The sequence below is a fragment of the Desmodus rotundus genome, chromosome 3 (assembly GCF_022682495.2).
Source record: "Desmodus rotundus isolate HL8 chromosome 3, HLdesRot8A.1, whole genome shotgun sequence".
Classification (NCBI taxonomy): domain Eukaryota; kingdom Metazoa; phylum Chordata; class Mammalia; order Chiroptera; family Phyllostomidae; genus Desmodus; species Desmodus rotundus.
This window is the reverse complement of record NC_071389.1, coordinates 124340595-124366335: the sequence shown is the minus strand read 5'-3', so window position 1 is coordinate 124366335 and position 25741 is coordinate 124340595. Positions and strand designations below refer to the sequence as shown.

The 25741-nt window shown below is 35.5% G+C and overlaps 1 protein-coding gene across 1 annotated transcript in view; it reads right to left on the bottom strand.

Moving 5' to 3' along the window:
• Positions 1-21833, bottom strand: part of RASSF9 (Ras association domain family member 9) — a 28053-nt gene extending 6220 nt beyond the window's left edge. The window contains exon 1 of the mRNA XM_024560214.3: positions 21524-21833. Coding sequence (XP_024415982.2) covers positions 21524-21570 — 47 coding nt within the window. The 5' untranslated portion in view covers positions 21571-21833. The remainder of the gene's footprint in view (positions 1-21523) is intronic.
• Between the last annotated feature and the right edge of the window lie 3908 nt (positions 21834-25741).

The window sequence follows — 25741 nt, the reverse complement described above, 5'->3', positions numbered from 1 at the left end:
TTATATCATCACTGTCAACCCGATTAATGTTATTAAAGTTTTTTATTTTTCTTTTTAGCTCCACATACTCTGCCTTTGCTCACCTAATGTTACTTAACAGTGCAATTATTTTCCCGTATGTATATTGAAAATGTTTGTTAACATTTACTATTTCCAGTTCAACAAAGTTACTTTTTATTTTAGATGTATCTTGGTTTGCAGCATCCTTTGATTTTTAAGAACTCATGTATGTGATAGTTATTAATATAATTTCCATTTTACAGATGAGGGGACCGAGAGGAAGAGGGGTAAGTAACATACCCAAAGTCATAAAGCTAGAAAGTAGAAATGTTTCTACTTTCATAATGCTAAGTATCCATTTTATTAAATTCTTTAATTCTTTTGTTCCCTTTGAAACATTAATGAGAGTTATTTGTGAAGGTTTGCAAGAGTATAGTGAGCAAAAATGGACTGAAATTTTAAATTTATTATATTATCTTAACTATTGGTAATACTCATTTTGAACTGTGATAAATCAATCTTTTTTCTAATCCTCTGTACCCTTCACTGTAATAATGCAATGGACATATCTGACTCACATTTCTCACAAGGTTTCTGCAAATATCAAATATGAGAAAAAGTAAAAGTGCTTTGAAAGTTATAAAAATCAACCTGGTCCCTGGACGGGTAGCTCAGTGAGAGTGTTGTCCCAAAATGCCAAGGTTGCGGGTCGGATCTCCAGTCAGGGCTCGTACAATTAGCAATCAATGAATGCTTCAGTGAGTGGAACAACAAATCGATGTTCTTCTGTCCCTCTGTCTGTCTGCCTCTCTCAAGTAAATAAATAAGAAACCTAGCTAAGTATGGGTTATTAACACTAACAATAACATTAGTGTTGTTATTATTTAATGCAGAGCAGGGGGTAGTATTTTACTATTGTTATTCAGTAACTTTATTGACCTTTCTGTAGTAGTTAACAATATTATCTTACAAATACTTTCCAACCTATCCCACAATATTTTTTCACCTGTTTCACAATATTTTTGCAGGTATACTTCCAATATTAACATAACTTTTCAGCTAATGAGACATATTTAAAAAACATCATTAATGTAATCTTTGGATCACAGAGGAGCTGAGAATGTTTCTGGTTTATAATTCTGATATTATTAAGATTGTGCTAATGAGGCATATTACACCAAAAAAAATATATATATGTGTGTATATGATTATTCCTCTAATTACTTCATTATTCAGTTTTGCCTATAGATAATATATTTATCAAAAAATTAAGAAAATTTGCATGCTAAATAAAACACTTTAACATGTGTTACCCTCACTTACAGGTACTTTTCCATATTCGGTCAGAGCTAAGAGTGAAAACTAAACATGAGACTTTTGCATTAACTCTATTGTCAACCAGAGACTTAAAAATGTTTCCCCATTGATAAATAATTTAATGCCTCTAAAACAATTACATAGAATTAAGATGATTTGGCTTATAAATACAAATGCAACAGTCATAAAAATATTTCTTCAACAAACTTCCACTGAATAACCATTATGCACAAAGCATTAGGAAATAAGTCAGCTATTTATATCTTAAATTTTAAGGTAAAATATTGAATATGATATTTCAATGGCAAATTTAAGATCCCATAAAATGTATGTTTACAGAAAAAGGATTTCATATAATGACAGAAATAGACAGACAATATTTAGCCATGTTTATTCAGTTTTCGAGAGGAAAGGAATTGAATTTGGGACACAGGAGAATATAACAAAGGGCATCATTTCTTCATATGTATATATAGTAGACATTAAAGTTTAATTGAAATTTGATGAATAAAATTATCAGGACAAATATCTCATATTAAACTCTACTTTTAAACCAATAGGAATCAAAATAAATTATTGATTAAGAATAATTACATTATTTAAAAAATACCAGTATATGAACACCAGAATGCAAGCTACAGATATTTATGAAAAATATTTGGACCTCTGAATACATTTTTATCTTTAGAACCTATGTTATAATGCAATCTATAGATATGTATAGAAAATGTTTTGAACTTAGAATGCACTTTTCCATAGAATTTGATAGTTATTTCTTAGACCAGCCTGGAAAGTATGATTCTGACTCAATTTAGCTGCCATGTATAGTAATGAATTGAAGTAAAATCATTTTACTGCTTAACTCTCTGTAGGACCACATTCTATGCCTGGAAATCGGAAGTCAGGACTTTTTCAGTTCCAAGTTATCGGTGGCACCTGTGCCTGGTGACTTAATGGTAGGATGCATCGGACTGGAGGGTGAAGAACTATGAAGCTTGGTTGGGGGGGGGCGGTATCCAAGTTCTCCTCGCCCACCCCTCAAAGATTTCTGTTTCCTTTAAATTACCATTACTTATTCTTTAAACTGAAGATTCTCTTCTTCTAAATCAATGATTCTCTACCAGGACTGATTTTGCCCCTAGGAGACGTTTTACAAAGTGTGGAGACCATTTCGTTTCTCACATCTATCTAGGGGTGCTACTAGCGTCTAGTGGGCACAGGCCAGAAACTTAAACATCCTACCACGCACAGAACAGCGTCCTCGCAGCAAAGAATTACTCAGCCTAAAGTGTCAGTACTCACGCTGTTTGCAATCCTGTTCCAGATTTACAGTAAAATATACTTTCATTGTAGCTTCACTTTTCCATTTTTTTCTTACATCTTCTAGAGAAACTAATAGTAAAATATATGAAAGCAGAATTTACAAAAAGAGAGATATTTCCAAACTGAAGGAGTCTAAAATAAATGATGAAAGTTGATGTTCTATTGAATGGAACACACATGGGCATTTTTTTCTCCTTTCACCTATAACCAGTTTTATGCCTGTTGTTATTCATCCTGCACAGCTGGAGTCCCTCTGCCGATCCCGGAGCTGTTCCTAAGAAATACCGATATTTGCATCTAGATGCGAAAGAAACAAACTTTATTTGGAATAGAGTTAATTTTAGTTCAGGAAAAACCTTACATTCACACACTAGTAAATCTCTCTTCTTCACTAAGAAATAGTAGTTGAGCATCTGTTTGCCAAATATGGGGAGTGAACTGTGGGGTAAAAAAATGTGTAGAAAGCATGACATGAGGGTTATGGTCAAGAACACCAGCGTGGTGCCAGGGGCCCACGGGGCTGGCCTGAGCAGCAAAGGTTTTCACTGCATTTCTCTTTTCCTCCTTCTTTGCAGCCTATTTTGCCCTCAACAAAGGGGACAAAGACCAGATTAGCAATGGGGGTTTCTAGGCACCCAGAGTCTGGGTGAAGAGGAAGCCAAGATAATATCTGTAGTCTTTACAGGGTGAAAGGGACGTCCCAGAGACACCTGGGAAATGAGATGAGAGGGAAGAAAACGTGTGCTATCACCTAGTAAGGGTTGGTGGCATTGCAGGCATGTAAGCTGTGCCTGGGAAAGTCAGAAACAGCCTTTAAAGATTCCGTAGCAATAAAACCACACTGAATATCCCATTATCTTGTTTTGGTTACTCGGAAGACAGACAACCTGCGAACACTGTCCCAAGGTCACTCTTACTCAAATGCACTGACATGGCAAATGCATATTTTAAAAAATCTTGTTATTTGTACTTTCGGATTGCTGAATATAAAGCAAAGGCTACTAATATTTTACATTTATCAGCCTTTGGCCAAGTTAAGATATTGCTAGATTTTTTCCATGCAGTTGAAAATAAGTAAATGCTTTGCAAACTTCTCATTCCATAGGGAAATGAGAATTGTGTCCTTAATATTTTCTTAACACGTAATACAATTAATGCCATTCCAATTTTTATTTAATCTCAAAACACATTTATATTCCTCAAAAGATACGTTACCCTAATATTACTATGCAATTCAAAGTCATAGCAAGGCTCAGCCATAATTAATACAACATATGTTATTTGTTTATGTGTTCTGTATTTTGATACATGTAATACAAAATAACAATACAGGGAAAAAAACTGTTGCTGCACCGAGATTCTGATCCAGCAGGAAACCGATTTTAATCCCTCATAATAGACAAATTTTTAATGGAAAAGATGGATGACTGAGAAGTTATGAAGACCTTTCTTAGACAGTCCTTTCTCAAAACATCTTAAGCAAATAAGTTATGAAATCTCACAGGGAAGGATTTCCAGTGGATTTCAAACCTCAGTCTCTAACTCACAGTCTGCAAACCATGTCAAAAACATGTTAGTAAATAACACTTGGAGATAGAATAACTTAACAATGCAAAGTTTAGAAATGATGATTTGGAATGGGAACAATAAAAAATGAATTTTATGTCAGTATATTTATTCAGACTCAAATCTCACCTTGTAGAGATTTGAGCCTGAACCTTGTAGAGTACCTTGTAGAAATTCACTTTGCTTTAAATAAAAGCACATAATTCATTAAAGAATAAAGATGAGCAAGAATAAAGAGCAAAATAACTAAATCAAGTTTCATCAAAGGTTATAAGCCAGTATTTGAGTATACAAACCCACTATACCAATTTTGAAATTTAAAATGCTGAGGATGCCATAAATAATCAGTTTGGATGCTAAAGGTTTAAATTATATGTCTCAACTATGTTCAAAGATCATATTTGAAGTCACTTTTACTTCAAGATCATACTTCAAAATTTAATGGCATGTTTCCCAATAATCAAGATTATCACAGTATAATTATAATTAGTTTAGCTAATAAATTACTTAACTTCACCATTATTATGTAAAAGAATTATATTTTGTATAATATGATTGGGTGGCTTTATAATAAGAAAAAAGTAATGATCCAGACACAAACAAAAATAAGAGACACAATTGGTAAAGATAAAAGCTTAAACATATAGTTAGAAACAAATAAAGTTCTAGGTAAATCAACTGAATCCACTCTTAGTTATTTACCCACCCAATAAATGGTCCATTTTGAATTACGGTACATAAACTTTTACAACTTGTTTTATTTGTCAATGGAACTGTAGTTTTAGCAAACGGGAATAAGTGCTAAGTGTAAAATGGTGTAGAAGACAAGATGATCTTTATGTTCAAGAGTTTCTCGTACAGCTAGGAGGGAGAAAAGATGTCTAGTGAGAGAGAGAGTTTAAAATTTCAAGACCATGCTCAACATTATTGAAATAATAACGTACTCTGTACAAATGTGCTATAAAATTTCAAAAAATAAAAAAGAATGACAATAATAAAAGTTAAGTAATATTTAATGAATAATAAAAAAACATAGAAGATCTCAATATCTCCAAGTCATCCTCAGTTCCCCTCACCCTCTGTGGAATATCAGATTAAGTTAAAGAACCTCAAGAGATTTAATTTGGGACAGGATGCTGATTTGGATCTTGTCAGTAAGGAAGACCCTTTGAAATTGTGACTTAACACGATAATGTAAGGGCCTGGGAGTTAAGGAACAGGCACATAAAAAACAATAAAGTGACTGGGGAGAAGAACAGATGGGTTTGTGTGAAAGGAGACAAAGTGTAATAAACATTTATTGAATGCTTAGTATGTATCAGGCATTGTTATACATATTAACTCATTTAATTTTCATCAGAACCCTATCAGATAGGCCCTCCTATCAAATCCATCTTACAGGTTAGGAAACTGAGGAATAAGAGATTAAGGACTTGTTCAATACTACCCACAGCAGTGAGTGGGGAAAAATAAGAACACCAGAAAAAAAATAATAATTTGGATAAATAAGAATTGACTAGAATCATTGATGAAGTCTCTATTAAGTCTACTGTAATAAGCAATATATTTCATTGTTTTCTCTCTGAAAACCAGAAAGCAAATCTGAGTCAGACATATGAACAGGCTTTTATAACATCATGAGAAAAATATATAAGCTAACAGATTATTAATCACCTACTTCAATACACTGTCAATGCATACAGCAGCATCTATCAATGCAATATGCAATGATTGACATTTTTAGAAATCTGAAGGCTTGTCATTACACAGACTCTTAATTCTTTTACCTGGTTAAGAAGCAACTATAAAATTAACTTGCAGTTTTTTAGTAGATGCTTGAATAAAATATTGAATTGCCCATTCAATTCATATTTTTAAAAGATTTTTAAAATTGGTTTAAACAAAGCCTCCAGGACATAAAATTTTCTCATATCTAGGCCTGTTGCCTATTTTTCTATAGTCCATGAACTAAGAGTAGTTTTTACATTTTAATACCTCTAAAATATCAAAGAATACTTATTTTATAAAGCATGAGAATTGTATGATTCAAATCTCATTGTCTATAAAGTTTTATTGAAACATGACCATACTTATCATTTATATATTTTCTACAACTGTTTTCATGCTACAATAACAAAACTTAGCAGTGGAGAGAGAGAGGGCTTATGGCTAATAAACCCTAAAATATTTATCTGACCCTTTACAGAAAAAAAAAAAAAAAAGTCTGCTGACTCCTAGGTAAACACAGTGAGAAAGGTTTTCACTGTGGAATTCTCAGAGCATTTAATGTGCTAATGTTACACCCTATGCCCCAGGGAAAGGAAAAGAAATCTAGTATGTAGTATTTCCTAAACTTATTTGACCTTCTTGGTATGACATCTCACAAAATTCATGATTTACAAGAGACATTTACAATGCACAAATTTAGCAATTTTCTTTACTATATGAAATGAAATGTCATTACTCTCCCAAGCCATCACTATTTAATAAGAAATTACAATATTATGTCTTTTATGTAACCAAATAATGATTATAGAGAATTCCATAAAAGATGCTGATGGATTCTCTTACAGAAAACATTCTAAGTTTTGAAGGAACAGATGTTGAATAACACCCTATGAGAGAGTTACAGGTCTTTTTTTAAGTTTTAGGGAATTGTTCACAAATGTAATTTTTTGTCTAAAGCATGGTGTGTTCCCCATTCTTTCAGCCTTTAAAAGTTACATTGACCTTTTCTTTCAATTTTAAGTATGTTTGGGCTATTTTCTGTACTTAATTGATCACTGTGGGAAACTGATGGCATTTGGAGTAAAGTAAATATATCTAATAAGATTCAGGACAGTAAATATGCCCTCAATATGGCACCTTGGTGTATTGAATACATTTCGCATACAGAATCTGAGAAAATGGGAGAAGCAGGAAGTTCACTCAGACTTTCCGCCTGCATCTCTCTTGTGAAACAGGTCATAACACCTTTATGTGAGAGGTGCCCTCTCTACACCTGGAGGAAGGAGCACCGTTATCTCTGAAGACAAAGGAACAAAAGAATCCAACAAAGAGGACTTGCTAAGTTTCCTCCAGTTTACCGAACTTACCTCATATTATTTGACTTATTGTACTTCTTTACAAGTGTACACTCTTCATCAAACCTAGCGTAAAATTCACAGGTTTAACCATTTTCTGGCTCTTTATTTCCTTAGAAAGGCTCCCACACATATAAAACTTATCATAAATGTATATGCTCTTTTCCTGTTAATTTGTGTCAGTTTAATTTTCAAACCTACCAGGGACCTCAAGAGGGACCCTGGAAGAGAAAAATCACACAACCTCTGAGCCATAAATAATACATCTTCCTTAGGGCACTAAGAAAATCTGAATCACTGTTTTGATGAAAAGTAATGCTATTATATAGCTTTCACTAAACACAACCCATTAACACTTTATTATAGACGTGTGGATAAAAAAGCTGTGGTCCATTTACACAATGGGATACTACTCAGCTATATAAAGGAAGGAAATCTCATATCATGGATGGACCTGGAGAGTATTATGCTAAGTGAAATAAGCCATCAGAGAAAGATGAATACCACATGATATCACTTATAGGTGGAATATAATGAACAAAATAAACTAACAAACGAATTAGACACAGACTTATAGACAACAGAGAACAGACTGGCAGCTGTCAGAGGGCAAGGGGGCTGGAGGGCTGGGTGAAAAAGGAGAAGGGGTTAAGCAAAGAAAAAGAAAAACCTCAGATACAGCCAACAGTATGGGGGTTACCAAAGGGAGACAGGGGTGGGGTGAGGTAGGAGCGGGTAAAGAGAGGATAAATGGTGATAGAAGGAGACTTGACTTGGGGTGGTGAACACACAATACAATATGGAGATGATGTATAGAACTGTATACCTGAAACTTATCTAACTTTATTACCAAAGTCAGGTCAATAAATTCAATTAAAAAATAGTTTTCAAATTGGAGTCCTTCAGAAAATTAAATATTCTATGAAAAATTCTAAGTCAAAAATGAATTAAAATTACCCTGAAAATTAAAATTTCACATATATATATATGTATATACACACACATATATAAATCACTATTATATACTCTAGTAATTCCATCTTAATTTTTCTAGGAAGTAATAACATATGCCAGTCATGGAGGATAAGAAAAACCCTAGACATCCCATAACTGTAGAGAAGCTACACTACATAATTCTCATTTGCAGAGAAAAGGGGTAGGAATGTGTAAAGAATGTGTATTGGAAACTACTGAGGGTTAAGTAAACAAAGCTCGTAGTTCAGATTCCGGAAATTGATTATAATCGAAATGCAAATATTTACCCTGTAATATTTGCCAGATGAAATGCCGAGAAAATATATAATCTCGTTGGAAATTCTAGTGCTTGTGTTCCAGTGTTACCTGTGCCTGGCAAATACCTAAAGTTTCCTTATTGGTTTGTACTTTGTCGAGAAATATTTCACACCACAAAGCATAAGCGTATTTATTAAAGGAAAGTTACCTGGGCTGAATATTTAGTTTAATGATAGCTGTAGTTATGTCAACGATTAGCATTTGTGTTCCTTTTGGCAGCTAAGTCCCTAACTGGTTTTGCCTTCTTAGTGAAAGATATTTCCTAATGGTGGAGATTTTCGACTTGTATCTGCCTGCAGCAACTTAATATTCTCTCTAAATGTATTCCGAGATATGCGGGCACGTCTGAATGGCACTGGAAATGTGTAAGAATTTGACTTATCTGGTCGGAGAGCTGAAAGCACAAGATGAACTCCTTTGTGTCCGATGTTCACTTTCTGAACCTTCTTTGTAATAAACTGTAATAACAGGAGAGCTCTGACTGGGAACTTATCTAAAATAATTAGCTCTTCATATTAGTCATAGATAAATTACCCAAAGGCAACAATAAATTAATAATGTGTAAGAACAAAAGTCTACCAGGGCCTGTCCTGTCATTCTGTTAAGAAAAAGGAGATACTTGAAACCATTATCGCTGAGAGAAAAACACCGTTTATTTGTGTCCAACGTATCTCATATCCACTTACTTTCCCAACATTTTAAACTCTTTAATATCCTCTGAATTTCACTGCCTCCACCTGTGAAGAACTTTGCTTTATTATTTATCCCTTTTAACCTCTTTTTATCTTCTATGTTTTCCTCTGGTCCTTCATACTACCCTGACACTTTGTAACAACTAGCATTTGACCACATATTCAACTCTCCTCTTCTTCACAAACACAAGCAGCAATCCACAGTCACTTTCTCTAGTTTGTCACTTTTAAAGTAACAGCACCACACCATAATAAAATGACCTATACTCTCACCCACACACAACAGACAAAATTCTTCTTAGGTTTATTGGAGATCTCCTAACCTCCAAATCTGATAGCCATTTCCGGCACTGAGCAGACTTGACCTGTCTGTAACACTGCATTGGGACCTTTCTCTCCCATCCCTGCAGCAATCAATTGCTTGACTTCTTGATTTCACTCTCCGTAGTACCTTCTTCACCTTCCTAGCTTCTCCACCTCAGTTCCTGCAGGAGTCTTGCTTCCTCTGCACATTCAGTGGATGTAGGAGTCATGCAGGAATGGACACAGATTTTTTGCAGCTGAACTGATGCTGTTGTTTGAAGAAAAAGCCTCAGATGAAAGACCAAGTGAAGAGATACCCAGCCATCTCAGTTGTCCCATCTGCACCTTGTCCTTAGCCAATCCACTGCTCACAAGAGAGCCCATGAGGAACCAGAAGCACCACCCCAGTTTACCCACAAAATCTTCACAAATAATAAAGTTTGGTCTTCAGCTACTGATTACTAGGATATTTTATTATGCAGTCAGTGATAACTGGTATAATTGGCATCCCCCAGGTTTCCATGACTCATTTCTTGTTTCACTATACACATTTTATGAGTGACTGTAATATCGCCCACAACTTTATCAACCAATTGTATGATGAGAGTTCCCAAATCCAATTATTTTGCCCTTGAACTCTAGACCCTTATTCCCAACTTCTTTTTTTGCATGTTTACTTGATATTTATATTTGTATAGCCCAAGACACTTCAAATTTGACCCATCCAAACTAACCGATCATCCAGTCCTCTCATACACCAAACTATTCTATTTCCTGATTGCCTGTCTTACTGAATGCAATCATGAACCCCCTGCCCTATCTTTCAAGCTTGAAAACTGGGAGTCATCCCAACTCTTTTCTCTCTCTCTCTCATGCCCTGTTATATTGTTCTTCCTTCCAAATTTTAAAATATGTATCCTCATTTCTATCACCACTATTACAATTCACAGCTTTCTGTTTTACAATAGATTACTGTAGTCAGATATTACAAATTATATTATAAACTCTTGCCCACTCACATTTGTGCTCCATAATACTGTCAGACTGCCCTTTTAAACTTCAATCTCGATGTATACCTTCCTTGATTAAAATCCTTAAATGGTTTCCAAGTCCTTTATTCTGATCACTTTACCTTTTCTTCCTTTCCATTTCACCTCTTCCCCTCTCTCTCCATCTTACCCCCTTCCCTCCTTACCCCCAGCCAATCTCGTCTGCCTGCTCCTAGGCTTCCTTCCATGATATAATTCCTACAACTCATAGCCAAGTACTCCTTAAGATGCACATTCATCCAATGATTCCTAACTTTCTGCTGGCCTCTGACAAGTCTAATATGAGGGCAACCCGATTGTCACATGTATCACCCTATGCATTGGATTGGACAGCATCTGCCATATTTTTGTTTTCACTCTGGGATTTTCTACAGCCTGTTTCCTTGGCCTGAAACACAAGGCCTCCTCCTTCTCCATTGGACCTACTCTTACTCATCTTCAAATATTGCTTCCTCTAGGAAAACCTCCTTACCTTCTCTGAATAACACAAATTCTACTACCCCAGATAGAAGTAGATTTCCATTGTTGATGTTTTTACAGAACCCAGTGACATTCTGTAATGGAACTTCTGCATTTATTTTTTTATAGTTTTTTAGTCAGGTCCTGGACCCAGTCTTTCATCTTTGAAGTCTACGCACCTAACATTAATTTTAAATGTTTCTTTTATTTTTTGGAGTACTAGTGGGCTGGAAGGATGGGAGATGGGATTATAAAAGGGGTGGGAGATAAATGAAGGGAATTTCTCAGTCAATTAGGGTCTAGTAGTCACAACAGTTCCACCACATTTTTTTGTAGATAAAGTTTTGTTGGAATATATAGTCACTCCCATTTAATTGTGCATGGTCTACAGGTGTTTTCACACTATACAGACAGAACTGAGTACTGGAGAAGACAATATAAGGACCAGAAAACCTGAGATATTTATTACATGGCCTTTTACACATAAAAAAAAAGCCAACTTCTGACATAGATGATCCATCTGCACCAAAAATCTAAATTTTAATTTATTTAAGTACTAAAACATTCTTTGAACTCCAGTGTCTACTCAATGATTCTGTGTCTGATTCTCTAGGGGATAAAAAGGTATAATAACATGGTCTCCAAACAGAAGAAATTTACAAACCCATGGAAGTGATGGCCATGTTTAGAAGTAATTTCAACCAAAGGTAATGGTTAAAGGATCACTAAAGTCTGAAGGCCCTGGTCGGGAAATGGTGTGTTTTGCCTTTAAAGCCCCGTTGCAGGTGCAGTATGTTCCAAACTGATTAGCCCCATATGGATGTCAGGAGGTATCCAGTAGGTGGGTTGAAAAGCTACTTTCCCCGTCCCACCTCAGGTACAGCATGTCCAAACACCAGGTGTTTGGAGGTGGACTATTTGGAAACATTCAAATGGCACCTTGAATTTTTTCACTCATCACCCTGATGTTCTTCCCTCTCCAAGTTATCCTTGCCATTATCTTTCTATTCTTTATGGTGATACACTTTATTCCCAGTTACTCAGGCCTAAAATCGTAGTTATCACTGACTCTTTTTTTCGTCCTGAGACTTTCTACTGCTCCTTGTCAACTTAATGTTGAATTCCTATAAATTCTGCCTCTGTAGTGACTCTTAATAGTAGCTGCTACCTGAAATTTGTTGTTTCAAACAGCATTTGAAACAATTGTTTCATTTATTGTTTGCTTATTGTCTGCCTGTCTATGACAGCACTGTACGTTCAACTAGAGTAGAGACCGTGACTCTCTCTCATTGTTGTATCCCCAGTGAGTAGAATAACGTGACACATATTAGGAGGTAAATACGTATTTATTGTTGAACACACGAATTTTATTATACTTTCAAATGTCTGCCTTGTATCCTAATAATTTAAGTATGTCTGTGTGTCTCCTAATCAGCAAGTTCTTTAAAAGTATGACTCATATCCAATTTGTCTTTAATTTCTCATAATGCCCCCCCAGTGTGTGGGGGTCATTTAATATTTCTGGATTTTTAAGAATCACCGAATAACCATCATGGTGAGGTACAACATGCCAAGTATGTACAAGTAGATGCCAAATCTGACAGCATGGGACAGCTCGTGAATGCTCTGTTTTTAGGTGCTAAGGTGAACAAGAAAGCCACACAACAGAATGCCCGGCTTCCTAGAGCATTACACACCACAAGCTGCCATTTTACTTAATCCTCTAAACTGTGATTACAGCAAGTTCTCCTAACAAAACAGCAGAACCACTAAGAATGGTCAATATTTTTAAAGTAATTTAGTCTAAGTCTCACGTCTATTATTCATAGTCCTAGGGAGAAGCTCTCTGACCGTCAGCACTGGAGCAGATGAGCGGGCAGCCCAGAAACCACAGTTAATGCTGTGTGGTCCACTGCTGTGAAGTGCCTGCCTGCCCGTGCTGCCAGAAAAGCACTCTCGAAGGCTCACTATAGCTTTGTAAGCGCTTTTTCTAAATGTGAAAAACTTGTCTTCACATGACATTATAGCTATTGTATGTCCACCCAATAGAAACATGCTGTGTTTTTTAATAGCATCTTTCAGAGCATCCAGGCAAAATTAAGGTCATATGTGCAGAGCTAAACATAGGTATCTTCAGACCCTACTATGAAAGACTGTGGTTTCCCCAGATGAATGCCCCGCTACTAGATTGTAAGTAGCTTCAGTTATCCATACTGCAGAAGACCCAGAAGGATTTAAAAAGGTCAGAGTAAATGAGGAGCATTAGAGTAAATCAAGGCATTTGAGGAGACTATAAATGTCTTAGTCACTGGTTGAGAACACGCATACACTCTGCAGTATACCAGTTAGCCTCAGACATCAAACTCTTATCAGTTATACAGCAAAATCAGTGAGCATGAAAATTTGCTGAAGTTAAACCACTATATGCATTAATGGGATTAAAATTCAAAAGGTGCACAAAATAGTAGAATAACCCAATGCTATGAATTGACAATCTGACCAATCCAACATGATAATTAGAATGAATAGCAGTTAACTACAATTGGCTGTAAGTCTAATACTGTTATAAACACATCTAACATTTTCCTCTACACTTCCTCAGTTGTCAAATGTTGTTTTCTAACAACCTAACCGAGATTATAAATTGTCACCAAACAGACCATATTTCTGCCTGTTTCCAAATTCTTCTCTTTTGATTACCCTATCTGCGTCAGGCTTATTAGCTTTGTGTGATTCGAGCCCATCCTACATCTTTTTATATACCTTATTGTGTTCCCTTCTCTTGTCCAAACCTGTCACCTAACTGTAGGAGTTTAATACATGCTAATTATGCTGATGCTCCTTTTATTTTCCTTTACCTTCATTTACTTCTGTCTTACAAACTTCTACTTAGAGTCAATCAAAAACATTAATTGAGCACCTACTCCACAGAGAAGAAGCCTTCCTCCACTCCAAAATATTATATTCTCATTTTCTTAATTGTATTATAAAGATTATGCTTTTATCTACCCTGTCAAAGATAGTTTCCCATGAAAGAATGATTTAAAAATAACTTCATGCATGAAATATTTAACTATAATGCTGTTTTCTCAATTAGGAGTTAAATCTCTTAGGAATGGAGCTGTGTCTTTGCATGTCTGGGACAACACAAAATCCAGTTTGCCATTCCGGAAGAAATCAGTTAAAGTTCATAAATTTTACATACTTGCTTAGCGGATATTAAATACTCAGTAATTCTTAGATATTATAATTTATAAATTAATCACATATAATTACCAGTAGAAATAAACACCCTGACTCTCACCCTAATGTTACCTTTCACAATGGAGGATATGTGGCAATACGTCATGTTTTAGGTAAAATGAAATCACACTCACAAAAATTCTTCTTGTAATTCTATTTTCTAAAGTTATCTTGAAAAGGTAAACAAGGACAGGACAACTCTAATCTGCAGAAGGTATTTTGGAATTATAGAAGCTTAGACACGAAAGGGGCTTTAAATATTTGATCTCTCATTTTATTAAAGATAAGCTTGACATATCTAAAATATGTATCTCTTCTTGTTTTCAAAACTCCATAAACACACAGAAGGAATTATCCCTCAAATTACGCTGTGCTACGCACTGCAAAATCCATCAATGGTCTCACAATTTGGCTCAAAAAAAGTGTGAGCATTAAACTAAGCTAAAAGAGCTGAACGAAGAGTAAATATTTTTGTCCTAGCATCGCATTGTTTATATGACATAGTGAAAAGTATGGATTTAAATCTTGCGTTTGTCACTTACTTGTTGCAGGCCTGTGTCTGTAAAATAGGGACAATAGCAGCATCTTCTTCACAGCATTGTTTTAAGTATTATGTAGGTTATTCAAAGCAGGCTTGGCACACAGTGTCATAAGAAGTGTGAGCAGCAGTGGGTTCACCTTGACGCTAGTGAGACGTAAGCATAAGGGCTGCCTGATTTGCACGGCCACCTTCCAAGACCCCAGAGTGACCTTAGCGATACTTTCATTCCTAATTGTGTATTCTTTTCCTTCTTGAACACCCCCTCTAATGATCAAACTTGGGTTTAACTTCGCATGTTATTGTTGTTGCTGTTGTATTAGAAAGATTAAGTATTTGCTGTAGGGCACACAACTAGTAATGGCAGATCTGAGATATGACCTAAGGTCTGTGTGAATAAAGAGCTGCAATTCTTAAGCAAGATATTTTTCTGCCTATTTCTAACATTTTTCTCTCTGTCTCCTATCTGAAATTATACAAAGAACACGAATCCTCTTTTCATGTGAGAAAACAAGTGTTTCGCAATCATATTTCCCACTTCTCTCACACGAAGGAGGAAATGCTCACATTCAGCAGTGGCGTATACAGTAGCCACCCACCATCGCCTGCCAAACCTCACTTACACATACTTGGTTTTGTTTAATGAGCATGAAGTTATGGGAGAGTATCCCTATTGAAGAGTGAGTTACCTTGGTTTGTTTTCTACCTAAAGTCAGGTAGAGTCATTTACAGCATCTGTTTGTCAGATATGTCCCTTCACCATTTGACAGGAAAGAGGAGTTGAGCTAGGATCAGGGATAAAGAGAGGTTGACTTTGAATTTCTGGATCCATTCTTTAGGTTACTCATGCATCAGACATACTGATCTATTACTGTGACCCAAGTACTGTGCAGGGATCAGCTCTCTCTGGAGAGCACAGGATGAATCAATTTGTTGAACTATATAAATATTTATTGAGTATTACCTACTCACAGGTGACCCAGAAAGGAACAGGATAGAAAAAGTCCCCGGTCTCACTAAGACTATACTCAATGAGAACTTTTATAACTATCTTAAGTTACTTTATTTATAAAAAACAGAGGGCTTCCTAGCCCTTTGTTTTCTTAGTCAGCATATTTAATTCTCATTGATTATTATTATTCTTGAAATATCTTGTCGGTGCTAAACATCTTCCCAAAGCTCAATTCACATAAAGAACTAACTTTACCCTTGGGTACCCACTCATGTCAGTAATTTTATTATAATCAACCAATATGCAAACTTTGTCTAGAAAGTATAATATTATGACAGGTTCCAGAAAATGGAATCAAAATTTACAAAGTAAATTATCAATTCCTAAGGAATCAATGTTTTTTGTGTTGTGTGTATTTAGCCAAAAGAATGTCTTTAAAACCTTCTAAGCAAATACACATTAAAAAACATTAGAACACCTGGCTGGTGTAGCTCAAAGGATTGAGTGTTGGCTGCGAACCAAGAGTTGCAGGTTCGAATCCCAGTCAGGGTACATGCCTGGGTTTCCTGCCAGGTCCCCAGTGGGGGACATGTGAGAGGCAACCACACATTGATATTTCTCTCCCTCTCTTTCTCCTTCCCTTCCCCTCTCTCTTAAAAACAAAAACGAAACATTAGAATACAGAAGGACGCTGAATTTATTTGCATGGACATGGTGCAGATACGTTGCCTTGCTTTAGAAAACCAATGTGCTAGAGACAAAGAGATTTGTTTTCAGGAACTGGTATCCACATGCACCTGAAAGAGATACACTCGTACCCCCACTTCAACTTTTTTCCACTTTCAGAACTAAAATTAAAAAAGCCATATTTTTGTGAATACTTGAAGCTATTATCAAATATCCTAGAACTACATACCAATCAAAATTTATGTAAATAACATTGTTAACCAGCTACAAACTTTTTAAAACTTTTTTTTTCAAAAAAATCAATTAAAGAACTTTATACCTTGACATTTCAAGAATTAGTACAGAGCACAATAAAACATCTCATGTAGTGGATATTAAGTTGGCTATGGCTGTTTGAGTAACAATTCAAGATTTAACCTGGAGCTCAATTTCGCCACTGCTCCTGCTCTCAGGCTATTTTTGCCAGGAATGGAGCATTCCAGTCATTGTTCTTAACAAGCTGTCTGCTGCCAACTGGTAACTCCTTAAATTACCAGGTATCATTAGGGAGATCTCTTTCAGGAACTCCTGGGAACTAAGAAGATGCGCATACTCAAATATCTGGTGTTTCTAAATCCAGTTTGGGGACTATTTAAAATATTTATTAAAGGTTAGACAAAAACATTACATAATAATTTCCCATTCTGCAGAATTCATGAATTACCACCCTCCTAATTATAAAGAAAACATATCCATCTTGCCAGCAAAACGTAATTCTTCTAACCACAAAACTTAATTCTTCCTTCTGTTGAAGCATTTGTGGTACGATGTACTTATGAGAGCAATTTAAAGCACCTGGTTTTTTAAAACTTGGCCAGATATGCTTTAATTGATTCAAAACAATCTTTAATGCACATTTTATGTATCAATGATAAACAACAGAGCTGAAATTTTATTTCTTTTTTTCTTTTTTAATTTTTTTATTGTTGTTCAAGTACAGTTTTCTGCCTCCCTCCCCGCCCCCTTATAACAAATATATCTTGGCGACTTTTAATTTGAAGTTGATTATTATGACAGCGTTTTCTATCATCTGTGATAGACGTATATCCATAGGTATAAGAAAAGCCAAAGGACAGTCAAGAGCAGACTGAACAGTACTTAATAATAATTATGAAGACCACATTAACTAGATTACATCCCTTCATAATCATTGTGAATTTTCTTTTCTCTTACAAATCGCCTAAATGAATTATTCTATTTTAAATTTTCAACAAACATATGAGATGTCGCTTTACTATTTCAATTTTCTGTTTCTAGCAAGGTTTGGTAAAAGGTTCCACCACTTCTCTGCCCTCCAATTTCATTAATTAAAACCCCATGGAATCATAGCTCACAAGCAAGGATCCCTAAAAGCTTTACAGTGACGTTCTACCTTTCTGAACTTTTACAACAGTTGCTGATTGCTACTCAGTAACACTAGTTTTTGAAACAACCAGCATCTTGAAAACAGAACTAATATAAAGATCACAAATAGAACTTATGTGAATATTTGAATCTGTTAATAACCTAAGTCCAATTATTGAATGTTCATATGAATGCCAAGTGACGTTAGACTTCATTATTTGCTTCTTAGGCTTTTATATCTAAACCAGTATATACCTAGTGACTTTAAGAAAACATTTTTCAGAACTTTGAATAGTTTATTGAAAATAAAATATCTAGATTCTCCAAAAGTTTTATTCTTCATGTTGAACAAAAAGCTGCATAAGATCTTTCAAACGTTCTCCTGAAAACTACTCTTCTTATTAAATATGACTACACTTAGAAAATAAACATTAATTCTAATTGTAAACATAAAGAATTTTAGATTGGCTCCATTTTTTTATTTCTAAGGAACTTAGAAATAAAAGGCATAAAAGGTTTGCATGCTCAAATATAATCATTTTGTGACCATACTGTCAAATTTCCTAAGATTATTTCCAAAATTTTTGAATTAAATAATTTTTAAAATTTGGAAAAGATAATCTGGTAGGGTAGGATAAACTTAGTGTCCAGGCCCATGTAATTATTTTTCCATCTCCCTGGGTTTTGAATTATATCAAATGCCAACTAAACCTTTATAAAACATTCCCTTTTATAGAATACCAGCTGACATCAGATGATGAATAGAATATAAAATAATTACTATATTTCAGTTTGAGTACAAATTATAATTTCAGCTTACAAAATTATATAAACAACTCTATCACAGGTCCATCACAGGGCTGGCGCTGTTCTAGGCGGAAAATACAACGGTGACTAGACATCTATGCCCCGCCCTCTCCAGGAGTCCCAGCCTATGTCTTTGAAAGGTTCTTATGCCACATAAAGTTTCATTCGTGTCCTGTTTGTCTGTAAAAATCTCAAATATCTATGTGTAAGGAGAATAATTACAGATCTTGGATGATTAAATACCACTCTAAGAGAGGACAAAATGAAAAGACAATAAGATGCCAAGAAGTTCAATAAATAAACTTTCTCAAATTTTTATGATTTCAAATTCCTAATATTCTTTCTAGTAATTTGCATTTTTCCCTGCTGACAAAGATGCAATTATGTTCAAGTGGTTCTTTTAATTGTATGAATTATATATCATGAGTTATACAAATATATTACTCAAATTCTTCCTTTACATTCTATAAGGAATTTTATACAATGTTTGAGGAATACATTCACTGTTATCAGACAAGTGTTTTATTATCAATCACATTTTCTATGAAACGGTAGAGACTTGTCATTTAAGGAAAGACATTTGGTTTTTCTATCTCCTAGTAGGATTATTTAAATCATTATAGAATCAAATCTGGTAAAAGAAGTAGATAAACTTAATCATGTAACTAAGTTTTCCCTGTAGTTTCCACTTTTGAGAAGGTGGAAAATAAAATAGAACAAAACAAAAATATCTCATCAATAGCAATACTAAATACTGGAAAAATCAATAGATACAAAGTATATTTCAGTAAACCACATGGCTTATTTACTGCTTAATTTGAAATACATGTAGTTGTACATACTTGACTACCACTGTGGTTTACATTGTTCTAAAGGGCTACACAATACAAATCTGTAAACAGAAGCACTCAATTATAAGAGGAACTTAATACCCTGTTACCACTTTTGCCAAAATAGGTTCAAAATAAAGCATCACTTTGGGAGCACCACTCCATTTTCTCAGAGAAACTTGAAATACTACGAAATTCCTCACTTCTTACTGTTGTTTTTTTCCACTTTTTCATAATTTTGCATAAAAAATGTCACATACTTACCTACCTCCTTGAACAAAATCTAGTGTTATGGGCAGAGTAGATGGTGCAGCAGCAAAACTGAAGTAACGACGATGGAAATGTACTCCCCTGGGGGAAACTCACAGCAGTGCACGCAAAGCTTTAGGGCACTGTTACCTGGCATACCAGTGACAGAATTCTTAAATTTATAACAATAAAAAGCAAAAAATGACCACACACGCATGCGCACAACGATCCTGAACTACTCGGGAAGTGTTCAAAAAGATCAGTACGCTAGAAAGATAACTTGTCTTATAAAACTATGAACTTTCCCAAAGTAATTTTTAATATATTTTGACAGCATTTAAACAAATATGCTCATAAATAATGCTACTGTATAATTATTTTTAAAGTAGTAAGGATTTTCTTTTGACAAGGGGAGTATTGTGGAATTTTTTAATGTACTAAGATACATTAAAAATGTACCTATTTTTGATAATCATCACTAACATATTTTTGATAATACCCAAACATTTTTATTTTACCATATAGTTTTATCAATTACCAGAAATACCACATTTGTGGTATAAGTTATTAGCAAATAAAATTGGTTTAAACTTTTTGAAAGTATTAAGCACTGCTGTTTTAGTTTCTTAAGCAAACTTCATCAACTAAATCATGAAAACACTTGCAATGAGTTAGAAACAGAATGTTTCAAGTAGACATTCAGTACAACTTAAACTGTGGAAATTTACTTTAAAGTTGTATCACTCTATATTCCTATGTAGACACTTTAATTGTATCATTTCCTACCATCTAATTCTATGCTTTTAAATTTACACTAAGTAAATTACAAGCACAAACAGACATGATTGAGAGACGTTTTGTGGAAAAGCCCGTATGCCAAAATAAATACATTAAAAAAATAAAGCCCATGTGTAAAGGTATTTTCACTCTTTTGGCACAGAACTATAACATTGGAGATGTTAATAAAACACTTAATAGGACCTAAACACATTACTGGCTCAAAAAACATCTGTGTGTGTGAAAGAGAGAGAGAGAGAGAGAGAGAGAGAGAGGCAGAGAGGCAGAGAGACAGAAAGATTTCCTTACACTATGAACATTGCAGGCTTGAAAAAGAGCAAAGGAAATCAAATCAAAGTAAAATATTAATAAGGATTAAGGAGGACAGCTCTTTGAATCATCCCTTAGTGCCTAAAACCACCTAAAGTTTTCAAAGATTTTGAAAGAATCAGCTCATGAAAAGTTTCTCTACCGGGTATTTTCACTTCAGGAACTGTTTGAGTTTCAGGACTGCCCTACTTTAGGGGAGCAGAAGCATTGTTTCAGGATTGTATCAGCAGCTGTGTTTTTTGTTCTAATTAATGGTTAACGAATTTTACTTATATCTTCACCAAAAATTGAACTCGTCCTATAACACACTAAAATTCAGTCTGAAGCAAAATGAAATTTGCCAGCCCACTACTCTCAAATGTGCAAGGCAACAACACAAAGAGAGACTCGGGAGATGCTGGCTGTGGAACAATGGCCAAAGGAGGGAAAGTGAGTTAAAATAATCATTATCTTCAGCGATCCTGGCCCTGGCCACTGCAGTCATTGTTAGGGAAACAATATCCTCACCAGTTAAGTATAAATACAAGACCTAACTCCCTAGGCCTTTGTCCCCCAAGAACAATTTTCATCAAAATCTAACTGGGGGAAAAAAAAACCCATAGTTTTACATAAACTCGCGAGCACACACGCGCTGGACTTTACCTGTTTTTATGCCGAGTCTTTAACAGGTTTCTTCCAAAGGGAGCCATGGTCCAACAGGCAATTGAACAGAAAGGATCTTATCTCAAAGGTTATCTGAGGGTGGGGGTTGTGGGTATCTGGATTTCTAGGGTAAAGGGAGGAGGATTGGAAGCCTGCTCCTCACCTCCTCAGATGTTCCTGGCTTTCAGCTCTTTAGTTACCGGCTAAGAGAGTTGCTGGAAGTTGTGCAACTGCCGCTTAGCTTGGTTGGAACTGCGAGATTGTTGTGGCTGCTGCACCTTTGGAGACCTGCCCAGCTTCAGCCTCGAAGAAGGCTTTTGAAGGCAGGAAAAGAAAAAAAAAAAAAAAAAAGGAGAGGAAGGGAGGGGGACTCTATTGTGTTCTGTACTTATTTGCAGACCTTCTAAACTTCAAGGACTGCCAACCCCACAGGCAGGGTAATGCCCATGGAATGGCAACTTCACCCCATTTGGAAAACCCCCTCCCTTCCTTCCACACCCAACCACACAAGGTGAACTGAACATACCTAAAAGAATTAAAAGTAAATACCCCACCTCCCAGCAGCTCCAGTCTGTGAAAAGTAATCTGATCGTGGCAAGCACGAGTGAGGGCCTAGAAGTCTTTGCCTACGGATTTGATACAAAAATACCCGCCGGGTGTCAGTGCTGTAAAATATGCGGAGGAGGAGCGAAGCGGGAGAATCCAGGTGGTCACAGACCCCTGGGGAATCTGAGTCCCTGACTTCAGGATCCTGAGAGCTTCCCCCAACTCCACTCCTACACACTCTTTTTGGTTCATCTTCCAAGCAAAAGGCTCCTTCCTGATCACAGTCTTGGCCTAGGAAGCAGCCGGGGGTTGGGGGTCCGACTTCCGAGGCGTTTACACCAGCCTCTAACCCTCTTGGGCATTTACTGGGCCTTTGGGGGGAGTGGGAGTTTGAAGGCAGAGCCAGCAGTTTGCTCCCACCCCTACTCAACTAACTAGTAAAGGAGCAGTACGCGCCTGGAAGATTTCATGGAACTCGAAGTGTGCAGTGGAAGTCAGGGGGCAGGCGTCACCGGTCCCACGCGAGCTCGGTCCCACTGCCCTGGCAGCCGGGGCAGAGCTGTGCGAGGGGACGCGAGTGCGAGCGGCTAGCTGAGCGCCAACCGAGCACCCAGACGCCCCCGTTGCCGTGGGAAGGAGCTGTCCGGACGCGAGTGCCTGCAGAGTTTTCCCAGGACTTTTTTTTTTCTCTGGGATTTCGCCCCTCTAATTCCCCTCCCTCCTGCTCCTCCTACCCTCCCTACGCAACGTTTCTCATCAGTGGCTTCCGCGGCAAAGGGAGAGTGGAAAAAAGGCCAAAGGACTGTGTGTTCACCCTGAATCCCACTTCAGATTCGTGGGTCTCTGGACCTTGGCAGAGAACACAACGGCTCACACTTTCTTTGGGATCCCAACCCCCATACCCAACAACATCAAACAAACAAACACACAAGTGATCTCAAAAGTTACTATAGTTTCATAGGTACTGATTTATTCAGGATTCTGCAGAGCTCAAAAAAATCCATTTTCCAATATCTACTATCATAATTCTTCTCTAGTCCCCTATATTGTATATTTCTATATGTATATATATCTATGTGCTTTATATATCATTTAAATATATTATTTTATAGTTGTATTTACTGTACATAAGCTGTATATTATATATACATATATATATACATAGAGAGAGAGAGAGCTAATTGTTACAAATGAGAAAACATTATGAAAGAGAATGTTTTAATTCAATGATGTTTTTTCTAGGCTTGGAAAGTAGGATAATTTTTTTAATTACCCATTTTTAAAATGGGTCTATAGTAATAATACCAAAGAAAACTTTTAAAATACCAAAAGTAGTAATGACATATTTTGTTTTACATGCTTGTGTGTGTGTGAATATATACATTTGTTGAAGGACCTGATCACAGCATTGGCAGAGGAAACAGCCAGGCTCCTACATTATATAATCACACACACACTTTGCAGGCAACATGAATAACATAATCTTGGGTATACATCAGTTTCAGGCCTTTATTTTACAAGCACATCACACACACAAAAAGATTTAAACTATTATGGAAGATGGCCCAGTTATTCTAAGTTGTTCTAAACATAATACCCTAAAGCTAAACTGGTTACTTATTAATATAATGCTTACAGTGATCTTGCAAAGAATTTTATATTTACAAATATCTTTTATCCTGTAGTTTTGGTTCTCCACCCTTATTAAGATTATTTGTATATGTAGTTTTCATATAAAACAGTCTTCACTAAAGAAGTTTTAATGGGGCAAGAGGAAACAACATTACATCTTTACTAGTATATTTGTAATCTTATGTTGAGTTTCAGGTTAGCACAAATGAACCTCATTTATGATGTTGTTCTTCCTCACATAAAATATTCTATTAATACTATTCATGACAAGCTCTTTGATGTGTAAGAATTAAACACAAGGTTTAATGTTCCTCTGGTATTAAAAGCTCAAAGGATTTAAAACATGGGCACTAATATCTAAACAGAAAAATATAGCAAATAACAATTTTTAAAGAGAATAACAAAACTATGCTAAAATTCAACGTAATTAGTAACCAGATACTGTATAGGTGAGTTGAAATGAGGTTTCATTTTGTCTCTACCAAACTGCCCGATTTTTAAATGATGATGCTGTACTTCTGTCAGTGTGATGGTCAGAGGACGCCGCGCTACACGAGCAGAACAGACCGACACTTCCTCTGAAGAAGTGAATGTGGCTATGTGCATCGATAACATTCAAAATATTTACACTGTTTTAGCCAAGTTTGTTCTCCTAAGGGTTTTCTTACAAGGAAATAATCAGTTTCATAGAAGTCTCATGTTTATGAATATTCATTTGAGAACTAAATGAAATATGGCACAGAAGTGTCGATGAAGTATTAGACAACGTACTATTTCTAACAGGGAAGGTAGGAAAGAGAATAGTATAAAAATTATCCTAAAAAGAAAGCAAACAATGACCGTATGCCTTTTCAAGGATATGGTGCAGCATTGTATAGCAGTTCTTCCCCAAAATTATTCACTTCTTCGGAAGAAGGCATTTTTAAAATATACTTTTTACTGTTGGTTAGGCTCATACTCTGAAGAATTAGATGTTAAATTAAAAAAAAGAAGAGTTGAAAATAATTTTTTGCAGGAGTTGTACAAGTGATTTTTGTTTAGTAGGAATATAACTCAAAATGTTATGATTTTAGGACATCACTAATTTTATATCTAACTTAATTTTATTTCTGCATTCTTTCTTTAATTCACTAATTATATATAGCAGTTCCTCCTATCCTCTTTTGGATCAGCTTTATAGTTCTGCTGGATCCCTCATTAGTAAACTAAGCCAATCTTTGATACTTGCCTCTAATATATTTGTATGAGATTCATAAATCTCAGAGGTTTTTCTTTAAATTATGCTTTTGAAAACTCAGAATGCATCAGTTCTTTTCTGAACCAATAGGAAATCTTCATAGAAGAAAGATTGTATACAATCCCTACCTTCCTTAAAAGATAAAATGTGTAAAATAAGTTTTGATGGTAGACAATAGTTAAAATTTCCTTTTGCTTAACCATGAGTTTGAAGCCCAACCAAAAGAGAAAAGGTGTATCTCCCTATATATTTTTTAAATTTTTTATTATTGTTCAATTTCTCCTTATATATTTAAATTAACATGAGAAGTGGACATGGAAGATGGTACATTACACTTTATAAAAATGAAGGAATGAGTGAATATTTTTCTCAATCAAATGAAAATTATTTAATCTGTGCTTGAGATGATCTCAAAAGCTAAACAGTGTTAAAAAATGCATTCTGATAGAAAACCCTGTTGTTGTTGTTGTTTTGAGGGGGGTTGGGGCTTCTGCTTTATTTACAACATCAAAAATAACATTTTACAGAATGGGAATCATAACATTACACAGCCAAATGTAGCTGTAAAATCTCAAACAAGTCAGGCAACACTTATTTTCTAGATCACCAAAAATAAGACTTTACAGAAGCGAAACTGTAACAAGCAAATGTATAGCCACAACTTTTCTTTTGCCTTCAATATCAACTTCCTCTCAAACATTTTGGGGCTACTTTGCGGTATCCAAGCAAAACTAAAATTTGTTGGGCAGAGTTGCTCAGTATTAACATAAGAATGAAAACAGTTTGCAAAGCAATTTAGCTTT